Source organism: Cetorhinus maximus, chromosome 7, assembly GCF_964194155.1.
Source record: "Cetorhinus maximus chromosome 7, sCetMax3.hap1.1, whole genome shotgun sequence".
Taxonomy (NCBI): Eukaryota; Metazoa; Chordata; class Chondrichthyes; order Lamniformes; family Cetorhinidae; genus Cetorhinus; species Cetorhinus maximus.
Window position 1 is genome coordinate 146,009,976 of NC_135885.1, and position 16,003 is coordinate 146,025,978.

The window sequence follows — 16,003 nt, forward strand, 5'->3', positions numbered from 1 at the left end:
TGTACGGGGTGGGGTGGGGGTGTACAGGGTGAGGGGGTCGGTGGGGTGGGGGTGTACGGGGTGAGGGGGTCGGTGGGGTTGGGGTGTATGGGGTGGGGTGGGGTTGGTGGGGTGGGGGTGTACAGGGTGGGGTGGGGTCGGTGGGGTGGGGGTGTACAGGGTGGGGTGGGGTCAGTGGGGTGGGGGTGTACAGGGTGGGGTGGGGTCGGTGGGGTGGGGGTGTACAGGGTGGGGTGGGGTCGGTGGGGTGGGGGTGTATGGGGTGAGGGGGGGGTCAGTGGGGTGGGGGTGTACGGGGTGGGGTGGGGTCAGTGGGGTGGGGGTGTGCGGGGTTGGGTGGGGGGGTGTGGGGTGGCGTGGGGGTGTACAGGGTGGGGTGGGGGTGTATGGGGTGGGGTAGGGGTGTACGGGGTGGGGTGGGGTCGGTGAGGTGGGGGTGTACAGGGTGGGGTGGGGGTGTACGGGGTGGGGTGGGGTTGGCAGGGTGGGAGTGTATGGGGTGGGGTGGGGGTGTGCGGGGTGGGGTGGGGTCGGCGGGGTGGGGTGGGGGTGTGCGGGGTGGGGTGGGGGTACAGGGTGGGGTGAGGGTTGTGGGCGGGGTGGGGTCGGTGGGGTGGGGGTTGTGGGTGGGTGTATTTTCAGAATTCCTGCTTTAATTCAGGAATCTGACCAGCCAGGAGTGCAGGGATATCCGTGACTGTCCAATCAAATCACCAGGAAAAGGTGACAGCCCATCCCGATCACCAATAGGAGCTCCCAGTGGAAAAGGCAACTTCACCTCAAATAACAGAGGCTATTCTTGTGTCCAGTGTGGGTTAGAGGGTAACACGGTCACCTCAGATCAGAAAGGTTTGGGTTTAAACCCTACCCCAGAGACCTGAGTCAAAAATCCAGTGTGACACTCCCAATGCAGCTCCGAGCGGGTGCTGCACTGTCAGTGGTGCCGTCTTTTGGATGAGGTGTTAAATTGCCCCCTCAAGTGCATGTAAAAATTCCAATGGCACAAGTTGGAAGATCAGGGGGTTCTCCCAGTGTCCTGGCCAATATTTATCTCTTAACCAACCAACATAAAAAAGATAACCTGTTTGTTATCACAGTGCTGTTTGTGGGAGCTTGAAGTGAATTAATTGGCTGACATATTTCACATACAGAAGAACACACAAGGATTAGGAGCAGGAGGAGGCCATTTGGCTGCTTGAGGCAGCTCTGCCATTAAATAAGATCATGGTTGATCTGATTGTGGCCTTATTCCAGTTTCCTGTCTGCCCCCTATAACCCTTGACCCCCCTTGTCGAACAAAAACCTGTCTAACTCAGCCTTGAATATATTCAATGGCCCGGCCTCCACTGCTCTCTGGGGAAGGGAATTCCAAACACTAATGACCCTCTGAGAGAAAGCATTTCTCTTCATCTCAATCTTAACTAAGACCCCCCCAAATTTTGTGTCCCCTAGTTCTAGATTCCCACACAAAGGGGAATCATCCTCTCAGCATCTACCCTGTCAAATCCCCTTAGAATCCTATATCACCTCTCATTCTCCAGTGGATTCAGGCCCAGCCTGTCCAACCTTTCCTTATAAGATTACCCCCTCCGCATCCCAGGAATGTTAAGTATGTCGTAAGGGTTGTTCTATGTCTCACTGAGAGATCTGGAGGCTTGAATCTTTGAACATTAAATGCTTATTAACAACTGATAACTATATACATCTCCAGAGTGTTGCCCTGACTAGGTACCATCTCTGTGCTGGTTTCTGCTAGATTACAGCTCAACTCAATCCACTATCATGGGACTCTCTACATCACACTGTGTGTGGTATTGTTTCCACATTCCTGCATTAACCCTTGCTATGCCAAACACCCTTTTACTACAGAATGAACCTTCTCTGGACTGCTTCTAATGCTATTATATTCTTTCTTAAATGAGGAGACCAAAACTGTACACAGTACTCCAGATGTGTTCTCACCAACTGTAACAGAACATCCCTACTTTTATAGTACTACAATAAATGCCAACATTCCATTTCCTTCCTAATCACTTGCTGCATCTGCATACTAACTTTTTGTGATTCATGTACCAAGACACCCAGATCCCTCTGTACCACCAAAATCTCTCTCCATTTAAATAATTTGCTGCATTTCTATTCTTCCTTCCAAAGTGCACATTTTCCCACATTGTACTCCAAATGCCAAATGTTTACCCATTCATTTAACCTGTCTATATCCCTTTTCAGACTCTCTACCTCCTTGATAACTTACTTTCCTACCTATCTTGGTGTCACCGGCAACTTTAGCTACCATACATTTGGCCCCTTTTCAAATCATTGATGTAAATGACATATAGTTGACTTCCCAGCACTGATCCCTGTGGCACTCCGCTAGTTACATCTTGCCAACCTGAAAAAGACCCATTTATCCCTACTCTCTGCTTCCTGTTAGTTAAACAATCCTCCATTCGTACTAATATATTACCCTCTATGTTACAAAGCACTTCAGAATGTCTTTAGGCTGTGAAAGGCACTATATAAATGCAAGTCTTTCTTTCTTTTGCAGGGTGTACCCGGCATCCCTGGACGGATGGGCTCCAGGGGTCCTCCAGGAATAATAGGCCCAACAGTATGTATCAGGGCATTGGGAATCATCCCATCTGGGAATGTCAGACCTTCCCGTGGGATTTCACTGGTTATGTTTTGCAGTTGTTGCTTGTCTTAATTTGCTGTTCCAATTTTCACATGGTTGCAATTTTCTCCCACAGGGTCGGTCAGGACCTCCAGGAGCTGTAGGACCAAAGGTAGGAATTCAGCCACCATTGGACAGGCCACCACAGCAACGAAATAACCAGTCCAATCTGTTAGAGCAAACCTTTATAAATTACTGGTTCAGCCTCAGTATTGCGAATAATCCTGGGCATTGCAGTTTAGAAAAGGATGTCAAGGCTCCGAAGTGGGTGCCGAGACTTTAGCAGAATGTCCCCAGGGATGAGAGGTTTGAGTTCACCTGGAGAGACTGGAGAAGCTGGCATTGTTCTCCTTAGAGCAGAGAAGGTTAAGCAAGATTTAATACTGGTGTTCAAAACCATGGAGGGGTTTGATAGAGTAAATAAGGAGAAACTGTTTCCAGTGGCAGGAGGGTCGATAACCAGAGGTTTAAGGTAATTGGAAAAAGAACCAGAGGGGACGATGAAGAGAATTTTATTCATGCAGCGAGTTGCTATGATCTGGAAGGCGCTGCCTGAAAGGGCGGTGGGAGCAGATTCAGTAGGAGCTTTCAATAGGGGAATTGGAGAAATACATGAAGGGGGAAAATTTTCAGGGGATATGGGGAAAGAGCAGGGGGAGTGAGAATAATTGGATAGCTCTTCAGGAACATAGGACTTAGGAGCAGGAGTAGGCCATTCAGCCCTTCGAGCCTGTCCACCATTCCATAAGCTCATGGTTGGTCTGATTGTGTCTCAACTTTCCTGTCTTCCCTCCATAATTTCAAAGAGCTGGCATAGGCCTAAGGGGCCAAATGGTCTCCTTCTGTGCTGTGTGGTTCTATGGTTAGTTCCATGTCTTTCATGGCTGCTAGGTCCCTTTCCTAGAATTTCCCAGCCAAACCCCAATGTTATCACAACATTTCAAGGGGGCAGCTAGTGAGGGGTAATAAATGTGACCTTCTCACTGCATCCACATCCACAGGGGAAGGTGATAACCCAACACCATCTTCTGTCAGCATCCAGGGGTGGCCTGTCAACATGGCCCTGGCCAGCAACAGCCACACCCCGAGAATGAATATTTAAAAAATGTTAGTGTTTCATTCCTAAACTGCTATTATTACCTGTTCAAGGGCAGATGTGCCTTGTCCTCCAACACCTGGAATCGCCTTTGTTGCTCTGAGCGGTGATGATCCCATTCACTGTACAGAAGTCTGTGTAACGGGAGTGTGGTTTATTGATAATCTCCAGCAGAGTCTGTGAAACACAAACCATCCCCTGCTGTTCTGAGAATAATTCAAACAAGCCCGGTAAGGAAGCACTCAGCAGCCCCCTCAGAGCAGGGAAGACTGCTAACCCTTGGAGTTACAAAAGCCTTTATAGATAGCCTTGTAATTTACAGCCCATTCAGAGACCATTCGGCCCATCACCCATTGGAGCTAACTCTCCAACTGAAGCCATTTCACCAATCCCAATCCCCCCTACACTTCTCCCCAAATACTTTTATATTCTTGCTTTTCAAATACTTATTAATTTTCCTTTTAAACAATGTTCCAGTCTCTGCGTCAAAATCTCTTTGCGATCAGCCATTCCCTTTCCAATAATCCTGTGTGAAAATATTTCATTCCCCCTGTCATTCTCACAGTGAGAATCCTCAGTCTGTGGCCTCTCGTCACTGAGTCATTAAACAGTGGAAACAATTTTTCACTATTAATTCTCCTACAAGCGTTCTGAATTCAAAAGTTCCTATTAAAATCTCGGCCCTGTGAAAAAGCCCCAATGTTTTAAGCCTTCCTTCATTTAAAAGTGATATCCTCTTGCACAATCCATAAACATACACCTTTGCCAGAATGACACGAAAATCAGAAACACCAAAGGGCTTATAGAATCTTAGAATCTTAGAGTTATAGAGTCATAGAGGTCTACAGCACAGAAAAAGGCCCTTCGGCCCATCGAGTCTGCGCCAGTCAAACAAGTACCTCACTATTCTAATCCCATTTTCCAGCACTTGGCCCATAGACTTGTATGCCATGGGCATCACAAGTGCACATCCAAATACTTCTTAAATGTTATGAGGGTTTCTGCCTCTACCACCCTTTCAGGCAGTAAGCTCCAGATTCCCACCACCCTCTAGGTGAAAAAATTCTTCCTCACACCCCCCCCCTCTAAATCTCCTGCCCCTTACCTTAAATCTATGCCCCCTGGTTATTGATCCCTCCACCAAGGGGAAAAGTTCCTTCCTGTCTACCCTATCTATGCCCCCATAATTTTATACACCTCAATCATGTCCCCCCTCAATCTCCTCTGCTCCAGGGAAAATAACCCCAGTCTATCCAATCTCTCCTCATAACTAAAACTCTCCAGTCCAGGCAACATCCTGGTAAATCTCCTCTGCACTCTCTCTAGTGCAATCACATCCTTCCTATAATGCGGATTCCAGAACTGCAGGCAATACCCTAGCTGTGGCCTAACCAGCGTTTTATACAGTTCCAGCATAACCTCCCTGCTTTTATATTCTATGCCTCGGTTAATAACGGCAAGTATCATATATCCCTTCTTCACCACCTTATCTACCTGTCCCGCTACCTTAAGGGACCGGTGGACATGCACACCAAGGTCCTCTGATCCTCGGTACTTCCCAGGGTCCTACCATTCATTGTGTATTCCTGTGCCTTGTTTGTCCTGCCCAAGTGCATTACCTCACACTTATCTGGATTAAATTCCATTTGCCACTGATCAGCCCATCTGACCAGCCCGTCTATATCCTCATGCAATCTAAGGCTATCCTCCTCACTATTTTCCAAATTGCCTTGGATCCCATGGGCTCTTACCTTCGTTATCAGTCTCCCATGCAGGACATAATCAAAAGCCTTGCCGAAGTCCAAGTAGACTACGTCAAATGCATTGCCCTCATCTACACACCTGGTCACCTCTTCGACATATTCAATCAAATTGGTCAGACATGACTACTCCTTAACAAAACCATTCTGACTGCCCTTGATTAATCCCTGCCTCTCCAAGTGTAGATTAATTCTGTCCCTCAGAATTGCTTCCAATAGTTTCCCTACCACTGAGGTTAGACTGACTGGCCTGTAGTTCCCTGGTTTATCCCTTCCTCCCTTCTTGAGTAACGGTACCACATTGACTGTCCTCCAGTCCTCTGGCACCTCTCCTGTGGCCAGAGAGGTATTGAAAATTATTGCCAGCACCCCTGCTATCTCCTCCCTTGCCTCACGCAACAGCCTGGGATACATTTCATCCAGGCCTGGAGATTTATCTACTTTTAAGCCTGCCAGACCACTTAGAACCTCCTCCCTTTCTATGCTAATTTCGTTAATTATATCACAGTCCTGCCTGATTTCCATACCCACGTCGTCCATCTCATTTGTGGACACCGACATAAAGTATTCAATTACATCCCTACCTACGTCTTCTGGCTCCACACACAAATTACCACTATGGTCCTTAATGGGCCTTACTCTTTCCCTAGTTATCCTCTTACTCTTAATGTACTTGGAAAATAACTTTGGATTTCCCTTTATTTTACCTGCCAATGTTTTCTCATGCCCCCTTTTTGCTCTCCTAATTCCTTTTTTCAATTCTCCCCCACACATTCTATACTCCTCTAGGGCTTCCGCTGTTTTGAGTCCTCGGTATCTGCCATATGCCTCCCATTTTCTCTTTATTCAATCCTGTATATCCCTCGACATCCAGGGTTCCCTGGATTTGTTGGTCCCACCCTTTATCTTTACTGGAATATGTTGGCCCTGTATTCTCCCTATTTCCTTCTTGAATAAGTCCATCTGCTCTGACGCAGATTTACCTAAAAGTAGCTGCTCCCAGTCCACTCTGGCCAAATCATATCTGATCTTGTTAAAATCGGCCTTCCCCCAATTTAGAACTCTGATTTCTGGCCCATCCTTGTCCTTTTCCATAACAACCTTGAATCTAACGGAGTTATGATCACGATGTGCAAAATGCTCCCCCACTGATACCTCTAGCACTTGCCCAGCTTCATTCCCTAAAATTAAGTCCCGGACCGCCCCCTCTCTTGTAGGGCCTTCTACATACTGGCTTAAAAAGCTCTCCTGGATGCATTTTAAGAATTCCGCTTCCTCTAAACCTATCACACTATGACTAACCCAGTTAATGTTGGGGAAGTTGAAATCCCCCACTATTACTACTCCATTATTTTTACACTTCTCTGAAATTTGCCTACATATCTGCTCTTCTATTTCTCTGTGACTGTTTGGGGGCCTTTAGTACACTCCCAGCAATGTGATTGCTCCTTTTTTGTTTTTCAGTTCTACCCATATGGCTTCATTTGAGGAGCCTTCTAATATGTCATCCCTCCTTACTGCTGTAATTGATTCCTTGATCAATATTGCAATACCCCCTCCTCTTTTACCCCCTTCCCTGTCTCGCCTGAAGACCCTATATCCTGGAATATTGAGCTGCCAATCCTGTCCCTCCCTCAACCATGTCTCTGTGACAGCAATGACATCATACTTCCATGTGTTAATTTGTGCCCTCAACTCATCTGCCTTATTCGTCAGGCTCCTTGCATTAAAATAAATACCATCCAACTTTGCCAAACTCCCCTGTGCCTTAACTGGCCTATAATTTCCATGCTTTCCAGACTCACTTGCTCTCTCTTCTAATTATGGCTGTGCATCTCCCCCTGCTGAACCCCCTCTCAGGATCCCATCCTCCTGCCAAGTTAGTCTAAACCCTCTCCTACAGCAATTGCAAACCTCCCCGCAAGGATGTTGGTCCCATTCTGGTTCAGGTGCAACCTGTCCGCCTTGTAAAGGTCCCACCGCCCCCAGAAACGGTCCCAATGTCCCAGAAATCTAAAGCCCTCCCTCCTGCACCATCCCCCCAGCCACACATTCATCTGGATTAACCTCCTATTTCTATACTCACTAGCGTGTGGCACTGGAAGTAATCCAGAGATTACTACCTTTGAGGTCCTGTTTTTTAATCTGTTTCCTAGCTCCTTAAATTCTGCTTGCAGGACCTCATCCCTCTTTCTACCTATGTCGTTGGTACCAATATGTACCACGATCTGTGTCTGTTTGTCCTCCCTCTTTAGAATGCCCTGCAGCCATTCAGTGACATCCTTGACCCTGGCCCAGGGAGGCAACATACCATCCTGGAGTCACGTCTACGGCCGCAGAAACGCCGGTCTGTTCCCCTTATTATCGATTCTCCTACCACTATTGCTCTTCCCCTCTTTATCCTCCCCCCCCGTGCAGCTGACCCCTCTCACAGTGTCATGAGCGTGGCTGCACTCCCCAGAGGAACCGTCACTCTAACCATTTTCCAACACAGAAAAACAGTCCTCGAGTGAGATGCACCCTGGGGATTTCCTGACTACCTGCCTGACACCTTTCTTCTGACTGATGGTCACCCATTCCCTCTCTGTCTGCACTTCCGTAAGCTGTGGGGTGACCACGTCTAAAAACGTGCTATCCACGAAACTCTCAGCCTCACGGATGCACCTCAGTGTCTCCAGCTGCTGCTCAAGCTCCGAAACCCGGAGCTCAAGTAGCTGCAGCTGGTGGTACTTCCTGCACACGTGGTCGGCCAGAGCGCAAGGAGCGTCTAGGACTTCCCACGTGTCGCAGGTGGTACATAACACGGGACTGAGCTGCCCTGCCATGCCTCTAGTTGAAAAAGAAATCCTTACTTTAAGCTAAATACAGTAAAAAAATGTTAAATTATTTATATGCTTTAAATAAAAGCTAGAACCCTTACCTTTCCTTAGCTTAATTTATTTTAAACTGGAGAAAAACACTTACCCGCCACTCACCAATCAGCTCTTACCTTTGTGCTGACATCACTCTTTGAAGCTTCCCTACACTCGCGCTGGTTCTGATCTCTCCGCCGCCCTCCTGCGCTGTCTTGTGATGTCACTCTTCAAGCTCAGAAGGAGGCCATTCAGCCCATTATGCCTGTGCTGGCTCTTTGAAAGAGCTATCCATTTAATCCCACTCCCCTGCATCTTCTCTTCACCTCTCCTCTCATTTTATTACTAATTAACTGAAATCTGTGTCCTCTGGATACCGACTCTCCTGTCACTAGAAACACTGAACTCCTCTATTAAACCTTCTCTCCTCGAAGGATAACTATCCATTGGCCAGAACTGGAACTGGACTAGCCATAGAAATACTGTAGCTACAAGAGCAGGTCAGAGGCTGGGAATACTGCAGTAAGTAACTCACCTCCTGACTCTCCAAAGCCTGTCCACCATCTACAAGGCACAAGTCAGGAGTGTGATGGAATACTCCCCATTTGCCTGGATGAGTGCAGCTCCAACAACACTCAAGAAGCTTAACACCATCCAGGACAAAGCAGACTGCTTGATCGGCACCACATCCACAAACATTCACTCCCTCCATCACCGATGCACAGTAGCAGCAGTGTGTATCATCTACAAGATGTACTGCAGGAATTCACCAAGACTCCTTCCAAACTCCCGACTGCTACCATCTAGAAGGACAAGGGCAGCAGGCACATGGGAACACCACCACCTGCATGTTCCCCTCCAAGTCACTCACCATCCTGACTTGGAAATATATCACCGTTCCTTCACTGCCACTGGGTCAAAATCCTGGAACTCCCTCCCTAACAGCACTGTGGGTGTACCTACACCACATGGACTGCAGCAGTTCAATAAGGCAGCTCACCACCACCTTCTCAAGGGCAACTAGGGATGGGCAATAAATGCTGGCCCAGCCAGCGAAGCCCACATCCCGTGAATGAATAAAAAAAATCCCAGCTTCTCCACTCTCTCCACATCAATTGAAGCCCCTCATCCCTGCTCCCTCTATTCAGTCTCCAAAACCTACTGCACTGCACTAAAATCTGGTACCCAGGAGAGGAGACAATGGCCAGGATTTTCAGGCCCCTTCGTGGTGGGATCCGTCATGGGAAATTCAGCGTCCCACCCAGAAGTTCGTTGCCTTTCAGCAGCACCGGACAATCCCGGTGACGGGCAGGGGTTGAAAATCCCACCCAATATGCCAACCGAGAACTTGAAGCAATCGTGAGAAGTGAGGTAAATCACCCATTCAGATATAAATAGGCCGAGTGCTTTCTGATAGGCTTGTTCAGCATGTGAGGCTCATTGAGTATTTGCATATCTCACTCTGCACATTCAATCCAACCTTGATCACAATGACCGCTTCATTGCTATGTCTCAGTGGGTAACACACACAAGGTTGGGACACCAGGCCATGGGTTCAAGACCCACACCAGAGGTTTCAGCCCATAATCCACACCGACACTCCCAGTGCCATACTGAGGGAGTGCTGCATTGTTGGAGGGTCAGTACTGAGGGAGTGCTGCACTGTCAGAGGGTCAGTACTGAGGGAGTGCTGCATTGTTGGAGGGTCAGTACAGAGGGAGTGCTGCACTGTCGGAGGGTCAGTACTGAGGGAGTGCTGCATTGTTGGAGGGTCAGTACAGAGGGAGTGCTGCACTGTTGGAGGGTCAGTACTGAGGGAGTGTTGCACTGTTGGAGGGTCAGTACTGAGGGAGTGCTGCACTGTTGGAGGGTCAGTACTGAGGGAGTGCTGCATTGTTGGAGGGTCAGTACTGAGGGAGTGCTGCACTGTTGGAGGGTCAGTACTGAGGGAGTGCTGCACTGTCAGAGGGTCAGTACTGAGGGAGTGCTGCACTGTTGGAGGGTCAGTACTGAGGGAGTGCTGCACTGTTGGAGGGTCAGTACTGAGGGAGTGCTGCACTGTTGGAGGGTCAGTACTGAGGGATTGCTGCACTGTTGGAGGGTCAGTACTGAGGGAGTGCTGCATTGTTGGAGGGTCAGTGCTGAGGGAGTGCTGCACTGTTGGAGGGTCAGTACTGAGGGAGTGCTGCATTGTTGGAGGGTCAGTGCTGAGGGAGTGCTGCACTGTTAGTGATGCTGCCTTTCCAATGAAGCTGCATTAGCTTTCTCTGGTGGATGTAAAAGATGCCAGGGCACTTTTCTTCCTGGTGCCCTGGTTAAAGATTATCCCTCAACCAACATGGCTGAAATTCTGTATGTGGGATCTCACTATGCACAAATTTGTTGCTGTGTTTCCCACATTACTATAGTGACTCCCTTTCAAGAATGACATTGAATTGGCTGCAAAGCGCTTTGGGATGTCCTGAGGTTGTGACAGGTGCTATAGCAATGCAGGCTTTGCTGGTAAACTTTAACACTATGCTGTTTTATTTACAGGGTAATGATGGAATCAGTTACCAGGGGCGACCTGGAGACAAGGTTGGTAAATGTGTTCATTCTACAAAGAGTTTGTCATTGTCGACCAGCTTTGTTTGTTCCATTTAATAGTCTCGAACTTTGCAGAATGGCTGCACATCCAGAGTTTGTACATGGAGCTCCTCGAATCTAATTCAATCCATGTGGTTTCTCCCTTTGACAATGTGATAGCAGGGTCCTTTGTTCAACACTCTTGTGCCGAGAGTAGGTCATTGGAAAACCTATCACCGTAAGCAAGATTCAATCAGAGAAAGGCAACTAGTCACTCGCTTGTTACATCTTTTTACATAATTGAAAATCGCAAAGGCTTCACTGGGATGAGAATAGTTAGATTTTGAACAGTGGATAAGGAAGGAGTTGATGGCGAGATCAAAGAGATTATTTCTGAGGAGGCTGAAGGTGGGGAGGGAGAAAACGAGGGAGGACGGAGGTAGTGAGGGAGAAGGAGGGAGGAGGCAAGGGAGCGGAGGGAGTAGGCGAGGGAGGGAGAGGGAGGTTGCAAGGAGGAGAGGAAGGTAGCGACGGAGGGAGGGGAGGGTGGTAACGAAGGTGGTAGCAAGGAAAGGGAAGTAGGAAGTGAGGGAGGGGGAGGGAGATAGCAAGGGAGGGGAAAGGAGGTAGCAAGGGAGAGGGAGGGAGGTAGTGAGGGGAGGGGAGGGATGGCAGTGAGGGGGAGGAGAGGGTGGAGGAGTGAGGTAGTGGGGAGGATGAGGGAGGTAACAAGGGAGAAAGAGGGAGATAGTGAGGAAGTGGAGGCATGTAGTGAAGGAGGAGGAGAAGGGTTAGAGGGTATGCAGAGCCTAGAGTAGAGTAAAGGAGAGGGAGGACTGTACTGGAGGCAAGAACTAAAGAATTGGCCACTCAGGTGGAGGCAGTGAGTGGGAGGAGATCGCAGAGCGTGAATTTGTATATAAAGACCGAATGTATAGTTGCTAAATTTACTGACAGGACAGTAAAATATGAAGAGGATTTAAAGAATCTGAAAAGGGACATAGATTAGGGTTAAATGAGTGGGTAAAAAATTGGCATTTGGAGTACAACATGGCAAAATGTGAACTTGTCATTTTGGCAGGAAGACTAGAAAAGCAGCATCTTATTTAAATAGTGAGAGAGATTGCAGAACTCTGAGATACAGAGGGATCTGGGTGTCCTGATACACGAGTCACTAAAAGTTAGTTTGCAGGTGCAGCAAGTGATTAGGAAGGGAAATGGAATATCAGTGTTTATTGCAAATGGAACGGAATATAAAAGTAGCAAAATGCTGCTGCAGCTGTGCAGGGTCCTAGTGAGACCACATCTGGAGTATTGTGTGCAGTTTCGGCCTCCATGCTAAGAAAGGATATAAATGTATTAGGGACAGTTCAGAGAAGGTTCACTCGACACATTCCTGTGATGATGGGTTAATGAGGAAAGGTTGAGCAGGTTGGGCCTATAACCATTGGAGTTTAGGAGATTGAGAGGTGATCTTATGGAAACGTATAAAATCTTGAGGGGGCTTGACAGGGCAGATGCTGAGAGGATGTTTCCCCTTGTGGGGAAACCTAAAATAGGAGATACACTTGAAAAATGAGGTCTCTCCCATTTAAGACGGAGATGAGGAGAAATTCCTTCTCTCAGAGGGTCATTAGCATGTGGAATTCTCTCCCCCAGAGAGCAGTGGAGGCTGGGCCATTGAATATATTCAAACGGAGTTAGACAGATTATTGATGAACAAGGGGGTCAAGGGATATAGGGGAGGGGTAGGAAAGTTCAGGCATGGTCTTATCAAATAGCGGAGCAGGCTCGAGGGGCTGAATGGCCTACTCCTGCTCCTAATTCATATCTTCATGGGCAGGATTTTCGGGTGGTCGGGTGGGCTGGAAAATGGCACACTGCCCGCGACCAGACCCCGACTGCGATTTGACGCTGGCTGGCCAATTAACGGTCAGCCAGTGTGAAAGGCGCCTAAGGAGCTCAGCGCTGCTGGGGTGGGGGCGGGAGGAGTGCGGGCGCTGAAGTCTGTGCATGCGCAGGGGAGCGCACACTGACAGCTCCCTGAAGGCAGGGAGCGGCCTCAGGGAGGTGAAGACTTTTAAAATCCAAAAGAAAGCTTTTGAACATCTGAAAGCGATGCCCCCACATGGGACTCACTCACATGATCATCCCGCCCGTGGATGAGGTTTCCTAAAAAATCCAAAGGCAGCCTGGCCGATTCGTCCGCCCGCCAACCGTAAGGTTGGACGGGCAGCGAAAAATAGCTTTAAATTAATTGATTAATGGCCTGAATAGGCCTCTTAATTGTTGGTGGGCACACTGCCAACTCTCACACGCGCCCGCCGACTAAAATATTGCGCGAGTGCACAATGGTGTCAGGACGCTCGCCCGATGTCCTATTTTACGCCTAATAGGGTTGGGCGCGCAAAATCTTGCCCCAAATGTTCGTATGTTTGTAAGGTCATCGGAGAAGATCATTCAGTGGATCCATTTTGTGCAGCATCTGTCTCTTGCTCTCTTTCACCAACACATTGATTTGGAAGACGAATGATTTTGACATTAATAATGAGATTGTCAATAAAGGGACAAAGGACCTGAGATGATTGTGTCTTTCACCTGAAGCTATTTCAGATGTATCAGCAGTTTATTAGTTCCGTATACCTGCGGCGCCCAATGCCAATGCTCCTTGAATGCTGTCTGGATCAAACCCAGCTTTCTGTCCTCACCGCTTGTTAACTGTTTGATTTGTTGGTCCACAGGGTGAACCAGGTTTGCCAGGCCCAACGGGAAGTTCTTTAGATGACACCAGCCAGGTTTCTGGACCAGGCGATAAGGCAGGAGAAAAGGTAAAACCATAACTGGTTGTGAATAACTCACATATCAAACCATTAGCAGCCATTCAAGAACAGGACAGTCACCTGGACCAATGACAAGCAAACTACTACCATAGATTGTGGCTCAGGCAGGAGGAAACCTGATAGTGTCAGGGCAGAAATCACTCTCAGCTTGGAATCAAAAGGTCACCGCTTCCACTTCAGAGTCCAAAATCTCAAATTTCAGTGTAGCACGGAGTCTCGGTACTGAGGGAGTGCTGCACTGTCAAAGGGTCCATACTGAGGGAGTGCCGCACTGTCAACGACTCCATACAGAGGGAGTGCTGCACTGTCAAAGTCACCGTACTGAGGGAGTGCAGCACTGTCAAAGGCTCCGTACTGAGGGAGTGCTGCACTGTCAAAGGCTCCGTACTGAGGGAGTGCTGCACTGTCGGAGGGTCAGTACTGAAGGAGCGCTGCACTGTCAAAGGCTCTGTACTGAGGGAGTGCTGCACTGTCGGAGGGTCAGTACTGAGGGGGTGCTGCACTGTCGGGTCAGTACTGAGGGAGTGCTGCACTGTTGAAGGTGCCGTTTTTCAGATGAGATGTTAAGCTATGGCCCATCTGCCCTCTAAGTGCATCTGAAAGATCCCATGGTAGTATTCAAAAAGCAGGGAGGATCTCCCCTGGCCAATATTTATCCCTCAACATGAAGGTCAGTTGAAACAGGGGGTGTGTTGCTAACTGCTCTCTCCCTCCGAACCACCTCCCAAGTGGGAACCTTGACTTGTCACTGTTACATGTATTTTCTATTATATTTTTGCATTATAAATTCTACGTCAACATCTATAATGAAGCTTGTCCTGTATAAATACACCATGCTGTAATAACACAGTCCTGCCAGTGGAGGTGCTGCAGCACTACCAGTGGCAAGAAAGTGCAAATACAGTGTGACAAATTTACATTGGGCAAAATTCATTATAAATGTTGACATAAGAATTTATAATGGAAAAATGAAAATAAGGATAGAATGGGTAACTTTAAAATGGAAGCTGAATGACATTTGAACATCAGGTCCAATTATTCCCATCCACCCACCCTACTGCAGCTAGGCCTGACTCCTTGTTGTGGAATATACCTTGAAAGATAAACCTGTTTATGGGTATATGGTGATTGCTATATGTTTATCAGTGCACATTTAGTGTTAATCCTGTCATTTTCTTTCATTCTTCACTCAGGGTGATAAAGGAGATCAAGGATTTGAGGGAGAATTGGGCCAGCCTGGGGAACCGGTGAGTTTCAGTAAGCAGGATCTGAGTTCAGTTCAGATATTCAGATTGTTCAGCGAGAACCTGTGGGCTCCAGATCGGAGGCACTTTCAATACTAGCTCTGCTTTACAAATTTGCAAAGCCGGGTACAAAGATTAGGCTTCATTCGGACCATCCCCTGAATGCCAGCGAATAATTCTACTTGTGATTGTTGTTTTGTTTAGGGAGCTCCTGGACCAAAGGGAGAGAAAGGAGAAGGAGGAATCATGGGGCTTCCAGGAGCAAGGGTATGGTGTTGTCCTCTATAGGAACATGTTTTCTAAAATTATACCGTTCTTAGGTATGTTTGTAGCCTTAAAATGACCTGCTTGTAATTCTAGGGTGCGAGTGGTTCAGATGGACTCCCAGGTTCAGAAGGAGACAAAGTGAGTATAAAATCTACACAGAAAGGCCACTGTGTTCTGACAGGTTTACTGTAACCTCCCTACCTCGATCTTTGTGTCTGTTAGTGCTTGGGCTGCAAATCCCTTTAACTCTATCACACTCAGGAATTTTCAGAGTTAGATAGACTGGCAAATGCAATCAGAAAAGATTACAAGAAAATATTATCACTAAAAGTAAATAATCTTTAAAAACAATAGTTTAGAACGGAGATTGTGACTTTTAATTTTATTTTGTTCAGTTGTTGGTTAGTATATTCTATCCCTGTCACAAATTACAAACATATGAACAATGATAAACTGGGAAAGACTCCCTGGTCATTCAGCATGTGCTACAAAATTGTTAGATAAACACTCGCTAATCCCAACCGAAACAATCCCCAATCCCAACCGAAACAATCCCCAATCTCAACCGAAACACTCCCTAATCCCAACCGAAACAATCCCCAATCCCAACCGAAACACTCCCCAACCCCAGCCGAAACACTCCCCAATCCCAACCGAAACAATCCCCAATCCCAACCAAAACACTCCCCAGTCCCAACCGAAACA

At 47.7% G+C, this 16,003-nt stretch overlaps 1 protein-coding gene across 1 annotated transcript in view; it reads left to right on the forward strand.

Annotated features, from left to right (window-relative positions):
- The window catches only part of LOC144683063 (uncharacterized), a 184,582-nt gene that overhangs the window by 96,809 nt on the left and 71,770 nt on the right, over nucleotides 1-16,003 (forward strand). Inside the window, exons 9-15 of the mRNA XM_078546077.1 lie at nucleotides 2,549-2,611; nucleotides 2,751-2,786; nucleotides 10,918-10,959; nucleotides 13,689-13,775; nucleotides 14,981-15,034; nucleotides 15,236-15,298; nucleotides 15,392-15,436. Coding sequence (XP_078402203.1) covers nucleotides 2,549-2,611; nucleotides 2,751-2,786; nucleotides 10,918-10,959; nucleotides 13,689-13,775; nucleotides 14,981-15,034; nucleotides 15,236-15,298; nucleotides 15,392-15,436 — 390 coding nt within the window. The remainder of the gene's footprint in view (nucleotides 1-2,548; nucleotides 2,612-2,750; nucleotides 2,787-10,917; nucleotides 10,960-13,688; nucleotides 13,776-14,980; nucleotides 15,035-15,235; nucleotides 15,299-15,391; nucleotides 15,437-16,003) is intronic.